This window comes from Gallinula chloropus, assembly GCF_964237585.1.
Source record: "Gallinula chloropus genome assembly, chromosome: Z".
Lineage (NCBI taxonomy): Eukaryota > Metazoa > Chordata > Aves > Gruiformes > Rallidae > Gallinula > Gallinula chloropus.
The window spans coordinates 50290211-50315482 of record NC_140089.1 but is presented as its reverse complement, the minus strand read 5'-3'; the positions used below and the strand labels follow the sequence as shown (position 1 = coordinate 50315482).

Below are 25272 nucleotides of genomic sequence, written 5' to 3'. Positions count from 1 at the left end.
AGATATAAGTTATCTATGTACAAATCAGTGTGTATTGTAACAATTCTGTCAATGAAGTCATTCAAATTGTTGAAAATATTAACTGGCTGCATAGCACATTTGACATTATTGCCCATGTTGAAAAGGGAACACGAGTGGATTTACAATAAATTTTGGCAGATTTGGACTCTTAAGTGTTCAGATATTTAACACTCCTTTAAAACACCTGAAAAAAAAAACCTTTCTGGAGTACAGTTTAGCTGGATATTTCTTACCATTGCATTACAAACAATCACAACACTGGCAGTTTAATTAGAAAAAAATAAAGCCAACAAAAAAATCTCAAAAACATCCCCCAGAAACCAAAACATGTACTTAAGGTATCCAATAAAAAAGCACTAAATGGAACAAAATGTTTTCTCTCCCCATTTTTACATTCTTAACAGTGATTTCACTGGGATATCAACAAATGTCAAGTACACTGATTCTGTTTCATACGTGTGACAAGGCCTGAGTTGGTAGGGAAAGGAACAGTCAGAAAAAGCCTGAGAGGGAAAAAAGCTCATTTAATTAATTTACAATAAATTTACAGTCATTTGTTTGTGTGTTTTCTAATTTTTTTATTCTTTGTTTGTTTTGTAAAAAGGCATTATAACTGATCACAAACAGGAGAAACCCTGGCTATTTTACAGTTATAGGTTCAGAATTTAAATATTCAAGCTTGTGATGAAAAGCGGCAAGGTGGTCGCAGTGTACAATGTAAACAAGTAGCTTTGGAAAGTGAACAAAGTCCTTGAGAGTTCTTTTACTAAGAAACAAAAGAAAATAAACTCCTCATTCCTTCCTGCTCATTTTGCATTTTCATTTACAAACATAACTTAAAACTTGTTCAGCCTAAATCCACTTAGACATGAAGAGTTTTTATAGCAAGACTCAGTCTGAAAGGGGCAGTGTTGAGGTCCCTGTAAAAGTAAACATCTTCCATTTCTTTAAAAAAAAAAAGAAAAAAAAGTGCCACGACATTTGCAGCACAGTGCAGCATAAATTTTAAATACAAAAATATTTTTCATCTGTTGGGATAATAGACCTTGCATCCTGGAAAGAAGTAACAATACTGCTACTGATAGAATATCCAGTCCATATCTTTCAAGTCATGTAAGGCAATTACTGTATTAGTTTACTGTATATGGCTAAAAGAAGGTCCAGAGAGTGTCAGTCTTTGTTATGTTTTCCGGCTACTCCACGTATGTTCAGGTGTGTTTTTGTGATCTGACGAGTGTTCAAACGGAGATCTGTGTCCTAGGGGAGATCTTGAACCATAAGGAGACCTCTGATCTAACGGTGACCTTGGACCACTACCCGAAGCCCTGTGGTCCATTTGCCAGTCTGAGTGGTACCTGTAATCTCGAGACTTATGATGGCTGTACTCGGAAGCGGAGCGGTGATCTGAATGTATCCTGTGGTCTGAGTGGGAACGGTGATCTGAGTGACCCCTGCTGTCTTTCAGACTTCCTTCCAAGTTTGACCTGTGGTCTCTGCTCCTGTAGTCATCTAACTTTCTGTGTTTACTATCACTGTAGTATCTAAAAGACAGGAATTATTTGTGTTAGTGTTTACCGAACACACATTTAAGAGCCACAATTAAGTCAAATGAACAGGACTGCATCAGAGTGGTATCATCTTTTCTATTTTGCATTACGCAAAAAGGATGTTTTGGTGCCTCAATTAACAGAAAAGGAATTCTGAACAGATGTTAAAACTGCTGAAGAAACCCACCTACTGTCTTGTTTGTAGTGATCCCAGTCTCTGTGATCTTTTCCATTGCTGAAGGCTGAATAAGGTCTTTTCCTAGAGTCATTTTTCTTGTAAACATCTCCCTGATGCCTGTCTTTATGATGATCGTGGTATTGTGCAAAATGTCTATCAGAAGAATAACTGTCCCTGCTACTGTCATCATGGTTTGTATTCTCCTTCAGTCTTTCCACATCTGTTTAATAAAGCATAGGTTAAAATGTTGTCTCAAAATCTCTACTTCACCTAATTCAAACAGCACTTTTACCTGTCAGATGTAAAGCAGTATGAAAATGATAATGTAATTTGATAGAAACAAGATCTAAATAGTTGCAAGATACATACACTAGTGTGAATGAACTGAGAGAAACACAGAAGTAAGAGGGAAGCAAGCCAGAACGTAGATTTATAGGACTCCAAAACCAAATTTGTCAAACTCTCCATTCAGTTTGTGGCTTAAATAAGCCGTGAGCAGAGGTGCCTTTGGTGGAGTAATTTTGGACAGAATGGTATCAACATCCTCTCTAAAAGGGATGGCCTTAACTTAAAGAAGTTTTAAAGGTATACATCGTTAATAAAATACTTTCAGTGGTATTCCTAATTGGTGGAATATTGATTTTAAGTCCATGAAAATACACTCAAAATGTTAGGTAACACAAGATAAAAGGAAGTATTACAAGGCAGCAGATGTGGGAGCCTAGAAGGATCAGTGTTACTGTCCACAGTGCCTGTAACTAACTACAAACTGTTGACTCCAAGGAATAGCTTGCTTTCTTACATGGTAGTGTATTTCAACAGATACAAACAGGCACAGAATTTCCAAGAAATTTACAGGGGTTGAGCAGATGTCTCTTCCCCCCAGAAATTAAACATAAAGAATATCTCAGATATCAAACAGCTTGCTACCAAAACCATTAAGTACCAACTTCAGTCTGCTCCCAGCTGGATTTCATCAGCCAAGTAGTAGGGTTTTGCTAATCAGTTCTATGATACACAGCACCATGGGAGATAAATCTAGAAAACATGTGAAATGAAGTGTGAAAACTTCAATATATTCTTGTGTTAGATATCTTGGGTTTCTTACCTGGATTTTTAATTACATGTGTGTTCACACTGCTGCTAATATTCTGGTCATTGTGTTGCTAGAAGAGACAAGTACAAAAACTCATGGATAAATCCAAAAGTTTGTGTGAATTCATTAGAAAAATATCTTAACAAAACAGACTACTATACTAAAAATGCAAATACCACTTCAAGTGTATTTCTGTATTCCTTACAATCATATCTAATAAAATAGTTTAAATAATTTACATATCCATGTATTATGAAGCGGTCTGAAAACATTACCTGAGACTCTTGGCGTTTTTTGATTGCATGTTTATACAGTTTGTGCAGCTTTCTGGCATCAAATTCTGTGAACTTAGAGACAAAAATCCACAAATTTCTGAAGAAGAAAATAAGAGAAATTATAATTCTTCTATACATTTGTTTTTCCTTGTATTAAGTAACAGTGTTGCAGTTTTTGTGTAGCTGTGCTGTTGAGATGGTTTTTGTAAGCAGCAGTTACAGTTTTCTGCCAGGCTCCAATTGTAAACAACAGCCAATTCACAGCCAAAGTCACTTCTGACCCAAGGCTGAGCCAATCAGAGCTGGTCACAGCACCTCTGTGAATCACATATAGAACAAAAAAAAAAAACCTGTTGGCAGCTGCATTTTGCCACTGGAGAAGGGAGTGAGAAGATGTAAGGAGCTGTGCAGACACCAAGGCTGGGCAGGGTTGGGGTGGAGGCACCCCAGGAATCAGAGAGTTAAAAAATGCCCCACGAGGTTCTCGTGGAGAAACCCAGCGTGGAGCGGGTGTCCCCCCACAGCCCATGGAAAAGGCCGAGACCCCACCTGCAGCCTGTGGAGAGGCTCCACACTGGATGAAGCAGGTGGAGACATAGAGAAGATGCTGTGACCCACGTTGGAGCAAGCCCCTGACAGCACTTGCAACGTACAGAGATGAGCAAGAGAGAGATTTGCGCTGGAACAGGTTTGCTGGGGGAAGGCTTGTAACCCCATGGAGGACTGGAGAGACATTGTGATTTATGACTGCCCGCCATAGCAGTGACCCACGCCAGGGCAGCTGGTGAAGAGCTAAAGCCCTGTGGGAAAGGACTCACATTGGAGAAGTTCGTGGAGGACTGTCTCCTGTGGGTGGGACCCCGCGGTGCAGCAGCGGGAGGGTGTGGAATGAATCCCCCCTCCCAGCTACCAAGGAAACCAACTTGCAAGGGACTGACCGAAGCCCCCATCTCCCAGTCCCTGCCCCCCTGTGCTGCGATTGGGGTGAAGAAGGGAGTGAAATCATGACTAGAGTGAAATCTGCTAAGAAGGAAGCACGGGGGCGGGGGGAGGTAGGGGAGGTAGAGGTGTTTTAAGATCTGGAAAAGGAAAAGAGCTCATGAAGAAGTAACCAAGAACCCCATTTTCCCAGTCCCTGCTCCCCTGTGCCATGATCGGGGGGAAGAAGGGAGCAAGATCATGGCTAAAGGGAAGTCTGCTTAGAATGGAGGGGTGGGGGAAGGTGCTACCGAGAACCCCATTTTCCCCAGTCCCTGCCCCGCCCTGTTCCACAATGGGAGGGAAGAAGGGATCAAAATTCTGACTAAAGTTTGCTAAGAAGGGAGAGGTGGGGGGAAAGTGTTTTAAGATCTGGTCTCGCTCCCGACTCCAGTTTTCACTGTTCTTTGTAGTGCAGTGTAATAAATTAGAGAGTTTTCTTTCCTTCACTCCGTGTTGAGTCTGTTTTGCCCGTGACGCTGATGACAGGATGATCTCCCTGTCCTTCCACTGATACCTAAAGCCTCTCAATATATATTTTCTCCCCTGTCCAACTTAAAAGCGGAGTGATAGACCGACTTTGGTGGGCATTTGGCCTCCAGCCAGGCCTAAACCACCACACAGAGTATGGATTTAACTGAAATTACTGGAGTAGTACTTCAAGTAAACCAGAAACACTGTAAAATTGACAAAGTATTGCCTAGCTGCACAGTAAACATTACCCAGCTATTTTTCAAACATTTGAGAGATTAATTGCTTTAACAATATCACACTGCAATTGTTTCCATACGTACTTGAGTGCAAAGTACATAGAGAGTGCAACTGTATTACAAGAATGATTTGTGAAACCTTTTAAAACCGTAGCTATCAATCTATGTATGTCTTCTGAACATTTGTTTGCATTCTGAATATTTACCACTCAGTTAATAAAAAACAGGTAAGTAAAGTAAGTAAAAAAACCTTAAGTCTCTTACAAAGTAAGACATTTGACATATGTGACATATGTCAAAGTATCACTGAATTTTTCCACAGAATACCAAAGCCTGGTCAAAGCTTTTTAAGAGAAATAAAAACTGCAAAAGAGGATGGAAGTGGCATGACAATAAACTTATGCCTACTCTGTGCTTAAAGAAATGAAAAGAAAAATAAATCAAGACCTTTGCTGTGAAGATGCCAAAACCCTGAAGAAAAGATTTGCTTCTATGATCACAGGTAACAGATCTAAAGTCCTGAATTCTTTCAGTTACACTGACAAGTGGAATGCTTAAAAGAGACTACAGAACACTAGTGTCAGAACTACCTGAAGGTGCAACAGTCTGTTACTTCACATAATTATTTAAACATTAGAATTTTGGTCTAGAGGTTTGCAAAAGTAGACAACCAGTCAATGGTGAACCTTACTGACACCTGTACAACTTTGCACAAGCTGAGTAGCTTAACCACATTTCTTAAAGATAGCTGAAATACATACTTGAGTAGACGTTAACCGGGAACACCACACAGCTAACACAAACAGGTCCATGAGATTCCTAAAGCAAGTGGATGAGGTCCACCTAGACCTCTTGCTTCTCAACAGAGAAGGTCTTGTGGGGAAACTGGAGGTAGGTAGCAGTCTTGGCCATAGTGACCATGAAGTAGTGGAATTTAAAGTCTTTGTTGAGAGGAAGAAAACTGCCCCCAAAACTTCAACATTAGATAGGAGGAAAGCAGACTCTGGGTTGCTCAGGGAACCAGTCGGTAAGGTCTCCCGGGAAACTGGTCTTGAAGGCACTGGGATTCATCAATGCTGTTCACTTTAAGTACTTTTTTAAGCACAGGAACAGGCAATTCCAAAACATTTGAAGTCAAGCAGGCAGGGCAGGAGGCTAGCTTTGGCTGAACAGGAATCTTCCTTAATAGTCCGAACTAAAGCAAGCAAAACCAGCAGAGGCATTCTACACTAACAGAAGTCTTCAAGCAAATGAAGCACTTAAAAGACTTTTGCATATGAAAGTGCAGGATGTGTTTTCACCCATAAAAGATTGAAGTGTACACTCTGATAAAGGTAACTCAAATCGCATTAAGAATGGAAAAATGAAATCTAAGATGTTTACAAACCACAGATTTTTGTCACCTCAAAGATGCAATCTGTTCTTCCTTCTCCGAAAAATACCTGAGTGCATTACGGTGATCACTTTTATCAAGTCATAGTTAATATCTGTCATTTAATTTTAGCATTTATTTGAAAAAGAATAAAGAATTCAACAACTCATAATTCACACAAAGCTCAACACAAATTTAAAACTGCCTATTTTTAGCAGGTATTTCAAAACACCAAAAAAACTTTCAAGTTGAAAAATACCTGGTCCTTAAATGTAGGAATTGTCTTTCCACTAAACACCAGTTTTAAGAAGCAAGATGACTCCACCTACTGGGCAAAATACACTGCTATGCAGTATGAAAAAGTCAATCTATAAGAAGTCAGAACAATTTATAATCATCTTTTTATACATTCCTATTTAAGCCAGAAGAAAGATGCAAGAAAGGGAGAATAGAAAATGAGAGAAATAATTAAAAAGTACCCTGCTTCACAGAAAAAGTTATAGATGTACCTTTTTTAAAGAAAAAGTAACTTACTTTCTCCATTGTTTAATTTGTTCAGGATTTGTGTATTCCTTCAAACATTCAGTAATGTGATCCCCAATTTTGATCAGACACTGTCTAGTATGTTCCAGCTGCTCTCTTTCAGAAAGGCCCTTCTCTGGTCGATCCAGCTGTTTCAATGCTGCTTTGACAGGCCTCATTCTTTCTTTGCACTGTAAAATGGAAAAAAAGAATTTATTAATTCAAGGAGAAAAAAAAAGAATTCTAAAACATGACCCACACTTGCCTGTAAGATATACATACACATGCACAGAAGCAAAGATGATATTGTTACAATCCAAATGAAACACAAGAAACTAGGTTTCACAATTATAACTTTCAGCACAAGCATGTAGAAGGTGACGTATCTTTTAGCACCTCAAAAGCTATACAAACTCAATGACAAATTTAAACGTTAAATTTAAAAATGAGAGTGTCCAATACATTGCAAACAGATGCTTTCTGCAATAATTAAACCTGGTGTTCAGGAAAGGATCAATATTGCTTCTCTTAGTTTTTAAACTTCAGTCCTTTGTAAAATTTGTGCTATCTAGAGTAAAGATAGTTCAGGTATGCCTAGATTAGTAACAACAGCGATGGCTACACACGTACATTGTATGTGTGCTCTGGAATTTACTTTGAATCATGTGTTTTAATATTACATCTACACAAAACCAGCACGATTTAAATTACATACCCTTGCTTAGAAATAACATTCTAACTACAATGGCAAAGTAAACAGATATAAACAGATGAAATATATATTCCTGTTGTCATAAAGGGCAAATTAGTTAAGCGTGAACAACCCACAGCAGTAATTTCCATTTAAATGTATAGTTAAATATGCTAATTAGACTGCAACTGACTGTAACATAATGATAAACATACACTCCAGAACAAAAAGCCTGGACTAAAAAAATGTTGCTCTATACACAGAACCAGCCAAGAATTACTCCCAGTAAAAACAAAAGGAATTCTGTACATTAAAAAAGTAAAATAAAACATCAAAGCACAAACATTTGGAAAGGAATTAAAATTACTTTAACAGTGTCAGTAACAGGAAAATGTCCTCATTTAGACTACTGATATAAACACTATCTCACTGAAAAGGAACTTACCACACTAAAAGTCTTCTGGTCTAGTTCTTCAGATTCTTCTGATATAGGAACTGGTTCACTACTTGCAGTAATATGAACTGGAGTATCCAACAATGGAATTTTTTTATTTTTTTCTTTATTTTCAGATTTTATTTCGTTTACCTAAGAACAAGATAGAAAAATACTTAAGTAAACTTATTTTGGCTCAAATTATCCTATAATAATGACAAGCCTTGTAACTACTGCTTTCTCGTCAATAATAGCAATAAAACCCATACTGATATGAGAGTGCATTTTAGTTTCACTGTGGGATGGCAAAGTAGAATGGAAAAGGAGTAAGAGAATTTCTTGCACGCACTTGTACTCTCAGTCCACCTAAGATATGTATCATTGAAGATGTAATTTCCCATTTCATATGCCTGCCTTCATGGTTTCAGGTAGTAAAAATAAAACGTCAAATGATGTAAGAGACTTCAATGAAATGACAACTGAGACAAGATCCAAAATACCTTTTTATCTTAATCATTCACAAAATCCTAGTGATCTTTTCTAGTGCTATATAAGTAAGTAAACCTAGTTACCTTCTCTTCCTTTACTTCTTTTTCTTTCTGTGTGGATTCTTTAACTTTGTTTTCTCTCTTTTCTTTATTATCTTTTAATTCTTTCTTATCCTCTTTTTCTTTTTTTTCCCTTTTCAAATCCCTCTTATTTTCCTTTTCTTTTGTCTCTCTTTTTTCTTCAGCTTCCTTCTTTATACCAATATTTGGCTCAGGCTTTTCTTCATTTTCTTTTTCTGCTTTATTTTTTTTATGTGGATGTTTCACTGAAACAATCTCATCCTGCAATATGCAAGCATATATGTCACATCAAACTGAGTTCCTATCTATATGACTTTTATATGAAATTTTATATGAAATTATAACACTATTTCTTTCCCTTTTTTTTTTTACATAGTTTTAACACCAATCAAATAGAGCTGAAAGCAGTTGTAAGGAAAGGTAAGAACTACTTATTCACTCCCTTGATGTGACAAAAGCAAGTATTGACTTGGCAGCGATGGGGGGGCGGGGGTGTGTGAAAAATAATGTCCATTTAATTCAGAATTCTATGCCTGAAGACTGGAACTAGAGGATTTTTGAGGTCCCTTCCAATGCAAAACCATTCTGTCATTCTGTGAACTGATCTGAAGTACACCCTGGAAAGAGCACATATAGAAGGTGAAAGAATGCCCAATACATGAATCCAAAGAAATTACTTCAATGAGCTATCAAGTAATCAGCCCAACCATATCTCCAGTACTTAAGAATCATGAAAACTTCCCAGTGACTTCAGGAGTTTCCTGAAGATTCTAGCAATTGAACAGCAAAGTTTTAAATACTGCATACAGTATGGCAGCTAAGTAGCTAAAGCCAACTGTTTAGATGGTTAAAGACCATTTTTGTATATGGTCCAGTTCTCTGGAGTTAGACTATTAGTCTGTGTCCAAAATTATCAAAGTGATGGTTATGTGTTACTAAATATTCTAAGGGGACAGCACGCAAGGCACTTTCCTTAAACTGACTGGCAACGTCTTCCATTTTTAAGTGGGGGTGAAGTCTAACACTCTTAAGATGTCTGAACACCTAATGTGCTTAGTTTTAGGGTTCAGTTGCCCATGTCAATTTACCATGAAGTATGGTAACGCTTACAGGCCACATTCTAGACAAATTTCTGTATCTATAAATATAAACTGGTCTATATTCACAGTTGGCTCTTGTGGGGTTTTTTTCTGGCTTTACATTTTATTCTTCATTGCACAGTTAAAATTATTTTTTTGTAGATGTGTCATGGTTCTTCTAAGACAGACTCAGTTTGAATTGTATTTGCACAAGTATTTTTTCCTCTAGAGCAGACAATCACAGCGCTTTACAGTAATTTTAAAAGGTTACATAAGACACTTCAAATTTAATTTATTTTAAGCAAAGTATTAAGTATTATAATGGCAAATATAAAATTGCACCAATTTATTTCAACTACTTTAAAAGTCATAAAACTAGTCCCTGACCTTTATCTAAGTTTTTATTTTGAGTGGTTTCTGCTGTATGCCTAGATATAAGAAAACCCCACCAAAAGCAGGGGCCCAAAAGGATGTATCAGAAGTAACAGAACACAAGACTCAGTAGCCAGTTAAGTAATCTTTTGGGTAAAGAAAGCCGTATCATATACAGGAGTTTTCACATTGAAGTCTTGAAATACCATGCTGCTCAATCTAACTGAGCTTGGTCTGTCTTTCTAGAGCCTGAATTAAAAAAAAAACAAAACAAAAAACCACACACCACAACATACAAACAAAAAACCAACTTTACCTGAAGAATCACTATCAGTAGTAATAAGACATCGGCCAAAAAACCCAGTTGTTTTATAATCAAGGTTCAATTTCTAGCACATACAATGTTGAAGTCTTTAACAACCGCTGAAACTAAGCAATGACACTTGCAATTAGAGCACAGTATTTTTTAGTAATATAATCTGGAAAGCCATTCCTAATTCCTTGGCTTCTGGTTTATCATTAAAATAGATACATTGCACTATGTGCTTGTATTGATGTAACATCAACTGCAGTGCCAAAGCAAAAGTATGACATATAGTTGCTTTAAGCAGATCATAAAATAGAAAACAATACTAATAGGTAGAACTGAATAGCTATCTTCACCATATGAAAGCCAGTTACCTTATCTTCCTCATCATCTTCATCAGATTTTTCTGAAGGTTGTGGTGAAGAATCACTTTTTATTTCTTCTTTCATTTTTGCAGCCTTTATCACCTTATTCTTCTTAGTTCTTGTTTTCCTTCTCTTTGAATTGCCCTGAATACAAATTGGTCTCTTTAATATGTCAACTGAAAAGCACCTTTGTACTACAGCTGCACACCCCCCCCCCAAAACCCAAACAAACAAACAAAAAAAGTGTAGATTTGAGTTTCGATAGTTTGCCTGTATTTTTTTTGGTGGTTTGGTTTTTAGTGGGATTTTTTTTTTTTTACATCAAATAGAAGGTTCACTTCATTTCATTGTCACTTACGATCACCAATTTTCTCAGGACTGGATACAGAGCACAGTGCAACAGTACAGAATATATAGAAATAATAAAATAATAGAACATGAAACTCATGATTCATTTTTTGAATTAGTCTCATGTAACATTAGTAACCGAGTAGCACTAGAACAAAGAAAAAAAAATACTAGAACTAGAAAAAGAAAGATCAGTTGACATGCCCCTAAGTATATTGTTTTATGTCACTAAGGATTGCAAAATTTTACTTACTGCACCAGCAAGTCTTTGTGCTTCCTTCCTTGCAAGGTCTTTATTCAGTAATTTAATGAGGTAGTCTGCACGGGTCTGTAACTGCTTTGCCTGGGGTTTCTTATCAGGATCGTCAGGCAAAATCTGAGGAGAACAACAGCAGTATCACAGCTGTATGTACTATCAAGTTTGGAAGGTGCTAGCCTGGAGCACACAGAATAGAAAATGCTGTATAGAAGAAGAGGGAAAACAATCTACTTCCACTACACCTAGCAAATATGCCAGTGTATTTGCAGCAATGGAAAATTTCTTTAATGTTTTCATTTCCCTCCAATCACGCAGTCAATGCAGGGTCTAGGAGATTGCTTCATTTTAAAACAAACTCAAGAAACCAGGCTCAGATTCCTGTTTCCACTCTGATAGCTCACTGAAGAAATTCTGAGCTGCTGGACCAGTCAGTCATGCACAGAACTCCTGGCTCTACCTCATTCATTTTCTAAATGCCAAATTCACTTCAGGATATTGCAGACACCCAAAACACAAATGGGTGATTCTAAAGAACAAGCAAATTAATGGAAGGTGGAGTAGATATAATTATTAAATGAATTTTGACATAACCCTGGCTTCTCAAGCTTCACAACTATAGGCTGTTGGCACTGTCACAAATTTCACCCCAGTATTTCCCTCACTAACTGTTGCTAAGGAACTATTGCACCAATTCTATCATAGCTATTCTCATTTAGGCAGCTTCAAGTAAAGAACCAGGGGATTAACTGGGGATGAAAAAACCAAGTATCTAAAAAAACCTTCCTCCCAGAAGTTCAAGAACACAAAACAGACAAAACTAGAACATTTAATAGAAAATTCAAATGACAGCAGTCCAACTAGATGAAAATACTGCAAAATAATTGACTGCAAGAAAACAGGACCTTAAATTTTAATAATACACCACAAGAAGAAGGATATCAAGAAGTAAAATTTCCATATGCCTCTGCAATTTTAGTATGATAAAAATAAGCTCTTTCAGTAATTTTTCTTAGTAGCTTTGTTACCTAAACACAAAGAGTCCTTGATGAAATGTAGATGACATACCTTCTGGGTCAAACTAAGATCAGGATCCATTTTTATCATTTCCCAGCTGCCATAACCATATTCATAGATGCCTATTAACAGATTGGAATCATCTTCCTTACCCCAATCTATATCAAAATGAGCAGCCTTGGTGTGGCATGGGATGACATATCTAGCAGAAATAAATTAAGAGACACGTAAGGGATTTTTACTTCTGAAGCTTCACCAGGGAGAAGGAAACATACTAAAGGTGATGTAACAAGATTTATTCTCTCTGCTAAGACACTGGTATATTTAAGAAATTAATCGAAATATTTATACTTTCTTAATATTTATATAAAATACTTCAAATACATTTCAGCACTCATTTCAGTAAAGCTGATCAAGAAAAAATACGAAGAACAACAGACCTATCTCTCTGGGCATGAGCTGTGTAAATCATTCAAATGTAACTGCTAACTAATGGATAGTTTAGGGATTGTGATACTCAAGGTGACAAGAGAAAACTTTCAGAAGCTTAAAATAATTACCACAGCACTTTGACAAATACTGCTTTTCCCTCAAGAAGAAATGACACATACAGCAGCTCCTTACAAGCCTGAATTTCTATTCCTGGTATTTATCAGTAATTTAACACAGTCCCCTCTGAATCTAACTGAAAAGCCAAAGCTGGTACTAGCTTCTACTCCAATGGAAGAAAGAACAGATGTGGAGCAGGTTACTGCTGCCAGTCCTTACAGAAAACAGGTACAATGCTGTCATAGTGTGCTTTGAGTGAAAGTTGTCTGGAAGAAAAAATAAAATACCTTTTCCTTTCTTCTGGATCTGCAGGAATGGATTTGTGCAATGGTGCCAACTCTTCTTCATGAGAGATTACTAGTTTTGCATTCACTTGCACACCTGAGATTCGGAATGTTGGGCCTTTAACTTTGCCAAGTCTGCCTCCTTAAAACAAATGACAAAACTATTAACCTATTTACCTTTACAAACATCATAGATAAAAAAACATAAAGAAAACAAATTTTATGTGATAGCACCAAACTTTCAGTTACATCAAATTATTTTTTCTTAATGCTTGAATTAAGCTTCAGAATCATCTTCCAGATAACAACAGTTTACTTTTAAATTTCACAGTAAAGCAAAAGCATATTGCATTCTATAGTGATGATACATCAGGGACTGAGAAGTAAGAAGCCATCTTACTAGAACCCTTTTTGGAAGTCACCCAGCATTCAAACCTTTTTGTTTATATTTTCCTCAACCCCTCCCTGTTTTCTGTTATGATCAGAGTGCAAGAACAGATCAGATTTGGCACCTTTTTATTGCCCCTTAAGCCACCTGAACACATTGTACCTGCTCTTTCTTGTCCAGATGAATTGTCCTTTAAGGCTTTAATACATCCATTATGTACAAGCTCTCCCAACCGTCTCAGATCTGTCTCTGATTTATCAACTAGCTCAGCATCTCTAGCTACAGCATCTAACCTGTAATAAAAAAAAAAATCACACATTTTCATAACTCAAACTTCAGACTGTGAAACCAGAGAAACGACTGTCTAAGTTATAAGTCACCTGCACATGCTATGTTGTGTAAAATTCTGACCCAAGAAAAAGCAATTCTAGTATGAGAGGATAAAAGAAGCAGCACTGTAAAGGAACCTAACCCTAGAGTTTCAAGTTAAATTTCTGTACATTTCTTTAAAGTAAAAAAAGGAATGATAATAGATATAATAATAGACTATAATTATTTTTAAGCAAAATATGGATCAGAATGGTTTTTTAATGTGGAATAATAAAATTTAAAAATAACAACTGAAAAGGAAAAACTAACTTCAACAGTCACAGTGGATAAACTTTTAACAGGCTATCATACAAGACAACTAAATGATTATTGCCAACAAATACTAAACAAGACAGCAAGTTAAACATGAAGAAAAACAGAAAACAGAAGACAGCCCTGCAGAGTGAAAGCTTTTTGCATGTAGCCCATACGTGCAGAAAGGGAAGATAAACTCAGTCATGTTACAGTCAAGGCAAAAGATTAGACCCTCTACTGTATCTTCGGTTCAGCCAGAGAGTTCTTTGAACCTGTTTTCCTAAACATTAGAACAATATACCAATATACCAAGATGCTACACAAGTAATAATCAAACAGGTTTACCTTTCAAGAGGGCCACCAAATTTCTTGTAACTCTTGATGAACCTAGTAACAGAAAATAATTTTGCCATTTAGATTTACATTTAACAACAGTGGATTTTAAATTGCATTAATACAATTATTTATCTTAGTATTATACTACATGGATAGCAAATAAAAAGAAATAGACAGTAGAGCAGCTTTGTATATCTAGATAACCCAAAGTCAGAGTTTTACTGATTTAAGAATCAATTAAAATAAAACAATAGAAGGCGCAATTTGAGAAACTATTTTAATAATTTCGCAAAACACAATATTCAGTATCTGGATGTGCCCAATCATAAAAATTCAGCATGGATTTCCAGTAAATAGAGATTTCAGGCACTATGCTATGCCTTATGTAGTAAAAGGAGAAATTTGCAACAGATGATATGAAGATTTTGGAAAAGACATAAAAGATAGAGACTCTCTGTGGGAGTAAATGATGGAAAGAGACCTGAGGTACTCCCTATAGTAAGGAAATAAAAGTAAAGGAACAAAAATTATTTTTTAACGTTTCCTTAACAATCAAAGCCTGAAATTGCTAATGCAAGCACAACACAATACCTTTAGAAAAGTACCAGTTAGATGATATGGAAAGGCAAAAAATGATCTTTAAAAGTATTTCACTAGCCAAAAATATTTCTGACACTTCACAGGTTTTAGAAACATGCATACTTAAATTCAGAATAAAAGTAGTATTTCACAAACCCAAAAAGGTAAAACAATACAGTTCCTCTTTCTACCAAAAAAAATCTTTTAAACCAAGTATTTAAGTGACCTGCTGTAAAAGATTTAAATAGGATTTTATATCTATTAGTTTTAAAAAGTAGGATATAACATCAATTCACTGTCAAGAAGCTTAAAGAGGGGTTGGACTTGATCTCTGCAGGTCCCTTCAAAACCCTAAATTCTGTGAAATCCGTTCAAATAAGAGTGTCACTTAAATCATCAAAAATATTTACGTATCCTTACATCACTTCAGTTTTTAGATAAAATGACAGGAAGCTAATTATTTTGCTTGTATGTTAAAAGCTCGTTTATTGTAATAATTTTTTTTTTGAAATCACTGTCTTTTTACCTCCCTGGAAGTGTTCAAGGCCAGGTTGGACAGGGCTTTAAGCACCTTTTTGATCTAGTTGGAAGTTTCCTTGCCCATAGCAGAGGGGTTGCTCTAAAGGTCTCTTCCAACCCAAACTATTCTATGAAATATCTTTGAGTTGCAGGAATTGATATATTGAAAACAGTTAAAGGTATTTTTCAAACCTACTTCTATCCCTTCACTAAAATGGATTTAAATTATCGAAATGACAGTTTATTATGTCATTACCACAAAGCAAAACATTAAATGCCCAGAATAAAATTAAATTCAAATAAATTCAGGAAAATTATACCACCTTCTGTACTTCAAAGGTCTGTAATAATAAAATCATCCTGTCCCTTTAAACACAGATGTTTCTCCATATCTTACCGCCTGATCTCTGCATCACTAAATCCTTTAATATTTTCTCGGGGAATAGTTCGTGGTCTTCCACGTTTTTTTGGCCTTTTTCTTTCTGAGATGGAGTCACTGTCAGACCCAGAGTATCTTCTGCTCCTGCTGCGCCTCCCTTCACTTCCATTAAAGCTGATCTGCAGTGTCAGAATAAATAGTTCAAAGCTGTGCAATTAACAAACCTAAGTTTTACCTAGTCTGTCAAAAACATGTGTTGAGAAAAAAACCCAGCAAACCACAACCCCAAACCCAATAATAATCCCCAAGAAATAAACTAAACCAACAGCAACATAAAAGTTGAAGCCAGTCAGAAACAAGAGACACCTGTTTTGCACAGTTTCTCATCCTTGGAAGCATGTATATTTCTTCAAGTTCTTTCTGTCTTTCCTCCTCTTCTATTCTTCGGCGCTGGACTTCTGGAATTATTTCTTCCCAATTTCTTGAATTTCTTTCTGGTTCCAACTCAATATCATCTTCATCCATATTGGAAAAATTGGCCACCTTATATATCAGAGTATATGTATTTTCATCAAATCAATATATGACTTTTTTAAAAAAATTGGGCAAGTGATATTTCAGGAAAACAGAATTCTAGATCGCGTATTTTTATGCTTATAGATCTCCATATATTAAAACAATAGCGTATCTACAAAGTCTACACAGGCAAAATGCTTCCTGAGATGCTGTCTCTTATGAACGTATTTTTATTTGTTTATGAAACAGACACAGACAATACAGGCTTAGATAAGAATCTTTTTCTTCTCTTCCAAGCTGACTAATAACGGACAGTGAATGAAATGCATCCCCAAAAGCCATGATTGTTGTTTAACTTCCTTTAAAATAAGGATAACAACATTGAATGCCTGAGTTAATGTGAAACTATAATAATATAAAACTAACCAAACATTAATATACTGTAGAAACAAAATAAATTGCAGATAATCCATCAGCAGGAGAGCTATTTAATAATCTGACAATCTAAACAAATACATCATGGTTTGCATTTTTTGCATCCACATTATAATAGGTTCAACTGATAATGCTTAAAATATCTGGGCATTCAAGTTTACTTGAGGGCTAAAAACTATTTCTAGAAGCCACTGACTAAGAAACACTAGCTTCATATTTTGCATTCAGCAATACCATGGCTACCTAACAAAAGAGGCAGTAAAAACCCCACTAACTAGGATTATAGTAACTAGTGCATTCATAAATAGTGTATTAGCTAAATACATTAATTAAATATAATCAATAACACATTCAAAAATATTGTATTAGCAAAATACATCATATATTTTTAAATGTTTATAGTGGTAGTAGGTATCATATATAGGTGGAAAGACATTGCAAAAAGAGCAGACTGAGGCATCTGTTTCATAAGGATGAAGAGACAGATAGGTACAAAAAAGAAAGATAGTATCAATCGTAAAAGAAATTGTAATTAATAGCAGGAGGGAGGGAACAAAGCAATACCTTGAACTGTGAAAGCAACTCATCTCCTACAGTTAACGGACCAGGCTCATTTTCCCGAGTTTCAGCCCTCTTCAAGATTTCATCTATATCCATTTCCTAAAAAAAAAAAATTGTAGTTTTGCTTTACAATGAACTAATTCATACATATTTTTTTGGTTGCTCTAGTCCACAAACACTACTTACCTGGGGCTCCTGTTCTTCCCCTTCAGGTTCTTTAAAAAGTTCCTCAGCACCAAACTTTAAAATAGCTGATAACTCCTCCTTATTAAAAGGCGTTGAGCTGAAATAAAGAGTTCAGGAAAAGTATTTTATCTTAGTAACATGAAAAATCTCTATAAATCATGAGCCAAGTAAGTTTTCTTTATACTCTTAAAAAACCCTATACTTATCTATACATATATACACATTTAATAGGTAAATAAAAACATGCAAAGCCTTTGCATCTATTTATTTAAGCTTGTTTTCCTTTCATTAATGAAGTACTGTAACTTATATTTTTATATGTCAACTATAATTAAGGATAAATTGATATGGAAATGAACATAAATATACCTTGAAGGAGTAGAGCCTGTATGCAGTACGGTTTTCCCTGTAGTGTCCATTCTCTGAATTACTAAATGATCTAACACCATCTTTTTCTTGGCTCTTTCAAGAATATCTTCTTCTACGGATCCTTTTGTGACTAGCCGGTAAATATTAACCTACATACATTTCAAAAAAAGGAAGCAACAACAAGAAGAAATCTCATTTTTCTGAACTTCTTCACTGATTTAAAATACAAAATGCTAGTTTAATTATGTTACCACGATCATTACAGAAAGATTTTAAAAAGACAGAGAATATACTCTTAGACCTGTCTTATTTTAAGCTTCAGTTTGGTACAAGCATTGTAACAGGCAAAACTGTCATATTTCTATTTATTACTCTACGTCTTCTGAAGAGAACCAAGAAATACTTAAACAAGGGGGATATGCCAAATGTAGCAGTTATTTTCTAGAACAACACGACGCCAATGAATACATGACAGACAAACTCACAACTCTTCCCCCTCTCCTAGCCATAGACATATTATGAGGAGATTTGAAAAACAGTTAAATCAGCATTACTAGTATTTTGGACACATGCAATAAGTATTTCTTAAAAAAACATGAAGACTGAGCAGTGCAGACAGAGTTGGCAGATATTGTATGGAACCCTCCTTCAGATTTGGAGCTTAAAATGTGAAAGTGCTTACCTGTTTCTTCTGTCCAATCCTATGTGCTCTAGCCTGTGCTTGCAGATCATTCTGTGGATTCCAGTCAGAATCAAATATAACTACAGTGTCAGCAGATGCCAAGTTGATACCTAATCCTCCAGCTCTTGTAGACAATAAAAAGCAGAAGTCCTGAAATAATAAAACAAGAAATAGTGTTATATACAACAATCATAATCTTCTTAAAGGAACCAATATAACACTTGTTTATGCAGTCTGTAGTGCAGACTATGAAATCATATACTACTAATTTCAATACAGTTCCAGGAAATAACATGCCATAATACTAAGGAACAAGTCCTGAAAATTGTGTTAGAAATTTTCCTGTAGAATATAGCTCACTAATGAGCAAAAAAAAACCATACAGATTTTTTTTCTGAATTTTTAGAAAAGAACAAGTAAAGCTAAGAATCTTTTTTTGTTGCTGTACAAAAGCATAGTTCACTTTTATTTTTTAAATGCGCTAAATTTAAGCTCCTTTTCATCTCAAAAATTGTACTGTATAACTACAAAGTATTCAGAAAAAGGCAACACTATGGTATACACATGAAACAGAGTTCACTTTTTTCCCTGAAGTTTATGTTACTGAGTTTAAATCCTTCTCCCTCCATCCCAGCAGAAACAACTTCAGCAGCACCTGAGAAATGCTACACTTCAATTACAAAACCTCTAAACAAAAATCAACCTTCTCCGAAATCTGCCGGTATGGGAAAAAAATCTGAACTTAAAGGTCTGAAATGGCTTGCATATTATGCATGCCAAGTAAGGTTCAAATCTTCCCACTAAAAAAAAAAAAAGAGAAGCTGTAACAGACATCTACATATTCACTCACAGTCTTCTCACAAAGAATGGACCGAAATCTGTTCTTCACTCTCTCAGGACAAGTAGGTGGCACCAAACGAAGACTAACAGAAGCCAGTTTTGAAATATTTAGGGATGATTGTTCATGAATGGATATACATGTTAGTTCTGCCAATTGCCACAGGATGTTTTTCATCCTAAGTGCTTGTGTAAATTTAATGCTCTTGTAAGCATTGTTGAGTTCTACACCGTTGCAAAGCTAAGACTAAATTTCTGCAGCATTTTCACATCAATTAAAGTTACATTGACAAAGAGCATTAGACAAAAAATTAGCTCCCCAACCAACTAAATATAACTTTTGTATGTGTTTTCTATTTGATCTCTTATTAAAGAAAAATAAACAGCAGATGTAACATTTACAGTGTAGGCAGTAAAATAACTTTTCAACCTTACTGCTATATTCTTCACTCAGCCGCCTTTTTTGTGCAATATTTTTTGCAATTCTTGAGAAAAAATAAAGCATATTCCTTTGAAAACAAACAAAAACCCACATACCTCTGATCCTTCTGCATTAAAATGGTCCAGTGCTTGTTTCCTCAATTCTCCTTTTATTGATCCATCAAGCCTCTAGAGAGATTAAATGCTACAGTTAAAAAGCAATTCCTGATGCTATATTCAAAAGGAGAGCAACTTGAAATTTCAACTGCCAAAATGGTTAAAAAAAGAAATGTAACACTTAACAGACCTTTATAAATCCATCAGTTTCATTTCAAAATACTATTTAGTATATAGTAAGTGTTAACCTATCCAGAGAAAGATCACAAACACTTCTGGAGGTCATCTTGTCTCTCAGGCAGGGACAGCTAAAGCATGCTGCCCAAGGTCATGTCCAGGTAGCTTTTGAATGTCTCAGTGGATGGAGATTCCATAACCTCTAGACACCCTGCTCAAGTGTTCCAGTCACACTCAGAGTAAAGAAAAGATTTTTCTTATATTCAAGACCAAAGCTTCTTGGCTACTACCACCAAGATTCTTACCTGAAAGGGAAACTGACGATACTTCAGATACTCTGCTAGGATGTCCAGCATCCTCACCATCTGTGAGAAAATCAGAACTCGATTGCCACGTTCTCGCAGGCGAATCAGTAGCTTGTCAAGAAGGATTAGTTTCCCACTGCTACGTATCAAATGCTACAAAAAATAAGAAATACGTATTACAAAATCAGTTTCTCTCAACACTGAGAAACACTGCAGTCAGTTAGACATTGGAGATTCTTTTCTTTCTGTTGCTGTAGGAAGAAAAAGCAAATTTCGACATTCCTTTAGAATTTTATAGCTTTAAAATGTGCATAAAATAGTCTCCTAGAACGAAACACTCCCACATAACATAGACACCAGACTCATATGCCCATAAAATGACTAAATACATTTATTAGTCTGCAGCATTAACTGAACACAAAGGTTTCTGCTGATTTTAGTTCAGTTGATTCTAATTGAAACAAACGGGATTACTAACTCACATATTTAGAGAAAAAACATCGCTCTGTTCCCTCTCAAATTTATATCTTATAAAAACTATGAAGTAAATACACAGGCTTAAAAATTTAAGTAGTTATGATGTAAGCCCAAGTTATTCTTTGTCATGTACAATATTCAAATTTGGCAACCAGTAAGAGCTACAATTGAGGAAAATTCATATCTTAGTACTACTTTCTCTTCACTTCCCATCTTTTTAAAAGAACTAAGTACTGTTGCTTAACTCTAAGTATTTTTAAGCAAAGTCTATCAATCAAACTTCTTGGGGAAGATAAAGTGAGAGAAATCTTTGTCATGTCTAATGCTAACCCACCTAAAAACTGTTTTCTCAGCTCCACTAGGAAAAACAGAAACTTCAGCATATGTGAAATTTAATGTGGAAAACATGAAGCCTCTTTAGGTGAAGATGCTTGGGATAAAATTTTAGGAGATGCCAAATTCCAAGTTTTATTCTTTATGCCAGAAAGGAGGATGGTGTTTGTCACTGCACAAACTAGTAGGTTTGTGAAAATACTTAAATTATCAGTTGAAAGCTTTCTGGTACAAATTAGCTTATCTTAAAAAACAAATAAACCCAAGAAAACAACTCAGACCAACTTTGGTAGTGATGAAAATTGTTTTCATCTATTACAACAACATCAGACTCAGTTTTGGATGCTTGCTCCTTTCATTTTTCACTTGGTTCTTTCAGGCATACAGAAAAACAGTATGTGATTACAAAAGAGGCTTAAAAGCATTCCACAGATCACTTTCCGCTATCACTTAGGACTGCTGGTATATATCACTGCCAGTCATATGCATTTCCATTTGCATTACATTTACCACCTTTATTTCCAACCAGGTTTAAAATAGGTCTCAAGATTATTTTGCATGAAAATAAAAAACCTGCTTCAAACTGTTTCTAAGATTTTGACTGTAATTAAAACCAGGGATATCAATTATTCAAAAGACAATTAACTTATCAGTAAAACCTATGAAGCACATTTTCCATAGAACCTGTTTTTCTGAACATACTGAGGTAAGAATTAACAAACTTCCAGAGCACTACAGAATTGTGTGAATGGTACAGATGTATTTTTTAAGCGTAAAGAATTTTTTTAATTAAAAATTGTAATTTATTTATTAGAAGTGACATTACCTGTAAGGCCTCCTGTTTATTATAGAATTCATTATCATCTGGCGGTTTAATGAGGTAGCAATGGTTACAACACTTCTTGAGTTCCATCATGATGTTCAAAAAACCTGAGGTACTGCCTTTTGAACCTTTACTGAGAGCTTTGTAATTCCTGGTTAAAATCCACCTATGATAGAAGATGTACAGTATCAGTAAATTCTAGCTAGATTTGGAAGCAAGGCAGACTTAAGCTCACAAAATATAAAAAAGCTAAAGAAAAAAAACAGCTCCCAAAATAACGTACTAATAGGCCAAACAAAAGCTACATGAATAGGGTTTAGACCAGTGCAATCCTTGAGCCCTTGCTTCATAGACTTTTACTGTTGTGAAACCCTAGAAACCTCAAGTTCAAACTGCATTACAAAACCTACTATATTTCAGTAAATTGCATGTAGACATAGCACAACAGCAGCACAACTTAAAATGTGATTTTACTTACTTGTAATATTGCTTCTGCAATGCACTCATTTCCATCCTCAGAATTTGCTCAACTTTAGCAGGTAAAGACTTTTCTACATCTTTTTTAACTCTTCTCAGCAGAAATGGTTCAAGTTCTTTGTGAAGACTGGCATAACCATACTCTCTCCCTTTGCCATGCTCCTCTTCAAAATCTTCCCAGGAGGAAAACCTTTAACATAATAAAGAACAAGGCAAGACAGTGATGCACTGTGAATGACCTGAAGAAGAAAAATCCAAGAAGGTAACACAAACACAGAATGTGTACAAATCTGACACAAAAGCACATACTTTTTAAAAAATTTCTTCCCTGTTTAATTTACACAATTTCTGAATTTTCATTTCACAATAAATTCCAAACAATTGGCCTGTAAATATAAGAATGGAACTTTCAAAGAACATTTACAGAATGAAAAATAACGAATTTTAACTTCCCCAACTTTTTTCTTTTTCTGAATAGACACTCACCTAGATGGTTGCCAAAATCCCATTATTACATTTATCAAGAGCAACATGAAAACACAGCTGCATGGCTAGAGGGTGTGCAAAAGAACAAGACCCTACTTAATGCACATTTTTCAGGGTACATGGACAAGCTGAAGTGTAACTAACCCCTGTGCTAACAGACCAAAAAAAGAGACTTTACAAAAAAGTGAAAAAAACCTGGTATCAGATCATAATGGCTCTGCTCCTAAGGTTCTGAAGAAGTCAGTACAATACAAAGCTTAAACTAAATGGGGCTAAGGTGTTTGGCATTTACAAGATGTCTGAAAGAAACATGTCTCTCATAAGCTCCAATTTATGTTAGGTCTAAACAAAGGCCAGTATACTAACTTACTTTGCTTTGCTTACTGTATGCAAACCATATGGGAAAACCAGCTGTATGAATTATAGGATATTCAGCATCTTGGTACATACTTGTTTCCATTACCAGTACTAATACTGAAAAGATTACTTTCTAGTTCTTTGGAATAAATCCATGTTTTTTTCCTAGTACATTAAGATGAAGCCTTTTTCCAGGTTCTGACCCAGACAGACATCATTTTTTACAGACTACTAAAATAGAAGGTGACAGCTGCTACCAGTTTTATCAGGAGCTGCATTAAAAAAATAATCTACCTTGTATAGAACACTTACTGACTTTTAGTACAACTCACTACATCTATTGATTTTTTAAACTACTACACTACTTCAAGTAACTTAACACACACACAAAAAAAATGTTTAAAAGAACCATGTAAAACTTACTTTTCTGGCATGATGAAGTGCAACAAAGACCAAAGTTCTTTGAGGGAGTTTTGCAGAGGAGTTCCAGTAATAAGAAGACGATGGTTAGACTTAAAGTCTATTAAAGTCTTGTACAGAAGAGAGTCGTCATTTTTTAAACGATGAGCTTCATCAACTCCTATGAACGCCCAATTCAGACCACCCAGAAATGACTTGAAGAAATGGAAGGGGGAGAGGGGACATACACAAACATTATACAAATAAACACATAGCATAATTTCCAGCATAATCAACCTGTAAACATCATCACTTTCTTGGTTTATTTTAATGAAATGTGGACAGCTATATGATTTTAGCACTAATCATGGTTTTTATGTTTGCCAGATTCAATGAAAGGCTATGCAAGCATCCCAAGAAAGTATAAATTATGTTTATAAGCAAAGAAATGGCCCAAAGTCTGTCCCACATAAACTTTTACATGAAAGGGAAAAAAAATAAATAGAAAGAATCAATACTGAACTCTTCTTCCCAGCATGTACAAACAAATGAATTAAAAGTGTTCTGCTTCTTGAATATGAAAGTTTCCACACAGTGTTAAAAGGATTAGCAATAACTGTGTGCTAGCATTACGGAGACAGTATTAATACCTGTACACATATTACTGTGTGCACAATAATAATGAAAAACTATATGGGATTTCAGAGTTCTGCATCATGTTTGGGGCTAGGAGTTGTGCTTTTTTTCAGTTCCTTCACGGTGGTCTCCAAAGAAGTAGAGCTCCTGAATAGAGGAGGTTACTGCAGTAATGAGAATCCCAAGCAAACTGGAGAAAGAGAAGCATTACCCACTTAATGAAACATAGAAAGGCTTAAAGCCTCACCACACATACTGAAAATCTAAAAGCACTACAAAAAACCAACACCCCACACATGAAACTATCCCAAAACCCGAAGTCATGCACTGTCATACTTTCAAAAGCAAAAGCTATCACACTCTATAAATGTAATGACACATGACATGCTTATTTAAAGAGTTTTACACTGGAAAAACTATTTGTATCTTCCTGAAGTGTGATTACCTTATCCTTCAGCAAAATTTCATATGTTGTTAGAAGAATGTTAAATTTTAGTCGTTTGGTCTGTGGATGCATCCATTCATGAGTTCTAATCTACAAAAAGAATCAGGTGAACTGTAAGCTAGAGAAAAAGGGTGTTGTTGACTGGGATGAATTTAAGTACCGCAACAATGTAAATGTTTAATGACTTACAATCATATGTTCACAAAATAGAAGCATAACATTAAAACACACAAGGATTGAGCTTTCCAACCTGTCCAAACACTCAAAAAATATTTTGTTTAAACCTCTGAATAAAGAGCAAAGGATTTCTAGAAAAATTTTTACTTCAATGGATAAGACTGACAAGAACTAGAAAACAGTAAGAAAACAAGCCAACCACCTTTCAGTAACTAAATTAAGATCATGACTGGTTTACTTCATTTTTACTATACCCACACAAA

The 25272-nt window shown here is 35.5% G+C and overlaps 1 protein-coding gene across 1 annotated transcript in view; it reads right to left on the bottom strand.

The window, feature by feature from the left end:
- Positions 1-1052: 1052 nt before the first annotated feature.
- CHD1 (chromodomain helicase DNA binding protein 1) overlaps positions 1053-25272 on the bottom strand; it is a gene marked incomplete at its 5' end in the record, with an annotated part of 50958 nt that continues 26738 nt past the window's right edge. The window contains 25 exons of the mRNA XM_084278415.1: positions 1053-1562; positions 1756-1966; positions 2855-2912; positions 3118-3214; positions 6712-6890; positions 7836-7976; positions 8396-8653; positions 10525-10659; positions 11117-11239; positions 12188-12338; positions 12973-13111; positions 13520-13650; positions 14327-14368; positions 15813-15973; positions 16161-16337; positions 17310-17405; positions 17493-17589; positions 17862-18010; positions 18544-18693; positions 19918-19989; positions 20400-20552; positions 22036-22198; positions 22511-22699; positions 23776-23966; positions 24833-24922. Of these exons, the coding sequence (XP_084134541.1) occupies positions 1202-1562; positions 1756-1966; positions 2855-2912; positions 3118-3214; positions 6712-6890; positions 7836-7976; positions 8396-8653; positions 10525-10659; positions 11117-11239; positions 12188-12338; positions 12973-13111; positions 13520-13650; positions 14327-14368; positions 15813-15973; positions 16161-16337; positions 17310-17405; positions 17493-17589; positions 17862-18010; positions 18544-18693; positions 19918-19989; positions 20400-20552; positions 22036-22198; positions 22511-22699; positions 23776-23966; positions 24833-24922 (3714 nt within the window). The 3' untranslated portion in view covers positions 1053-1201. The remainder of the gene's footprint in view (positions 1563-1755; positions 1967-2854; positions 2913-3117; positions 3215-6711; positions 6891-7835; positions 7977-8395; positions 8654-10524; positions 10660-11116; positions 11240-12187; positions 12339-12972; positions 13112-13519; positions 13651-14326; positions 14369-15812; positions 15974-16160; positions 16338-17309; positions 17406-17492; positions 17590-17861; positions 18011-18543; positions 18694-19917; positions 19990-20399; positions 20553-22035; positions 22199-22510; positions 22700-23775; positions 23967-24832; positions 24923-25272) is intronic.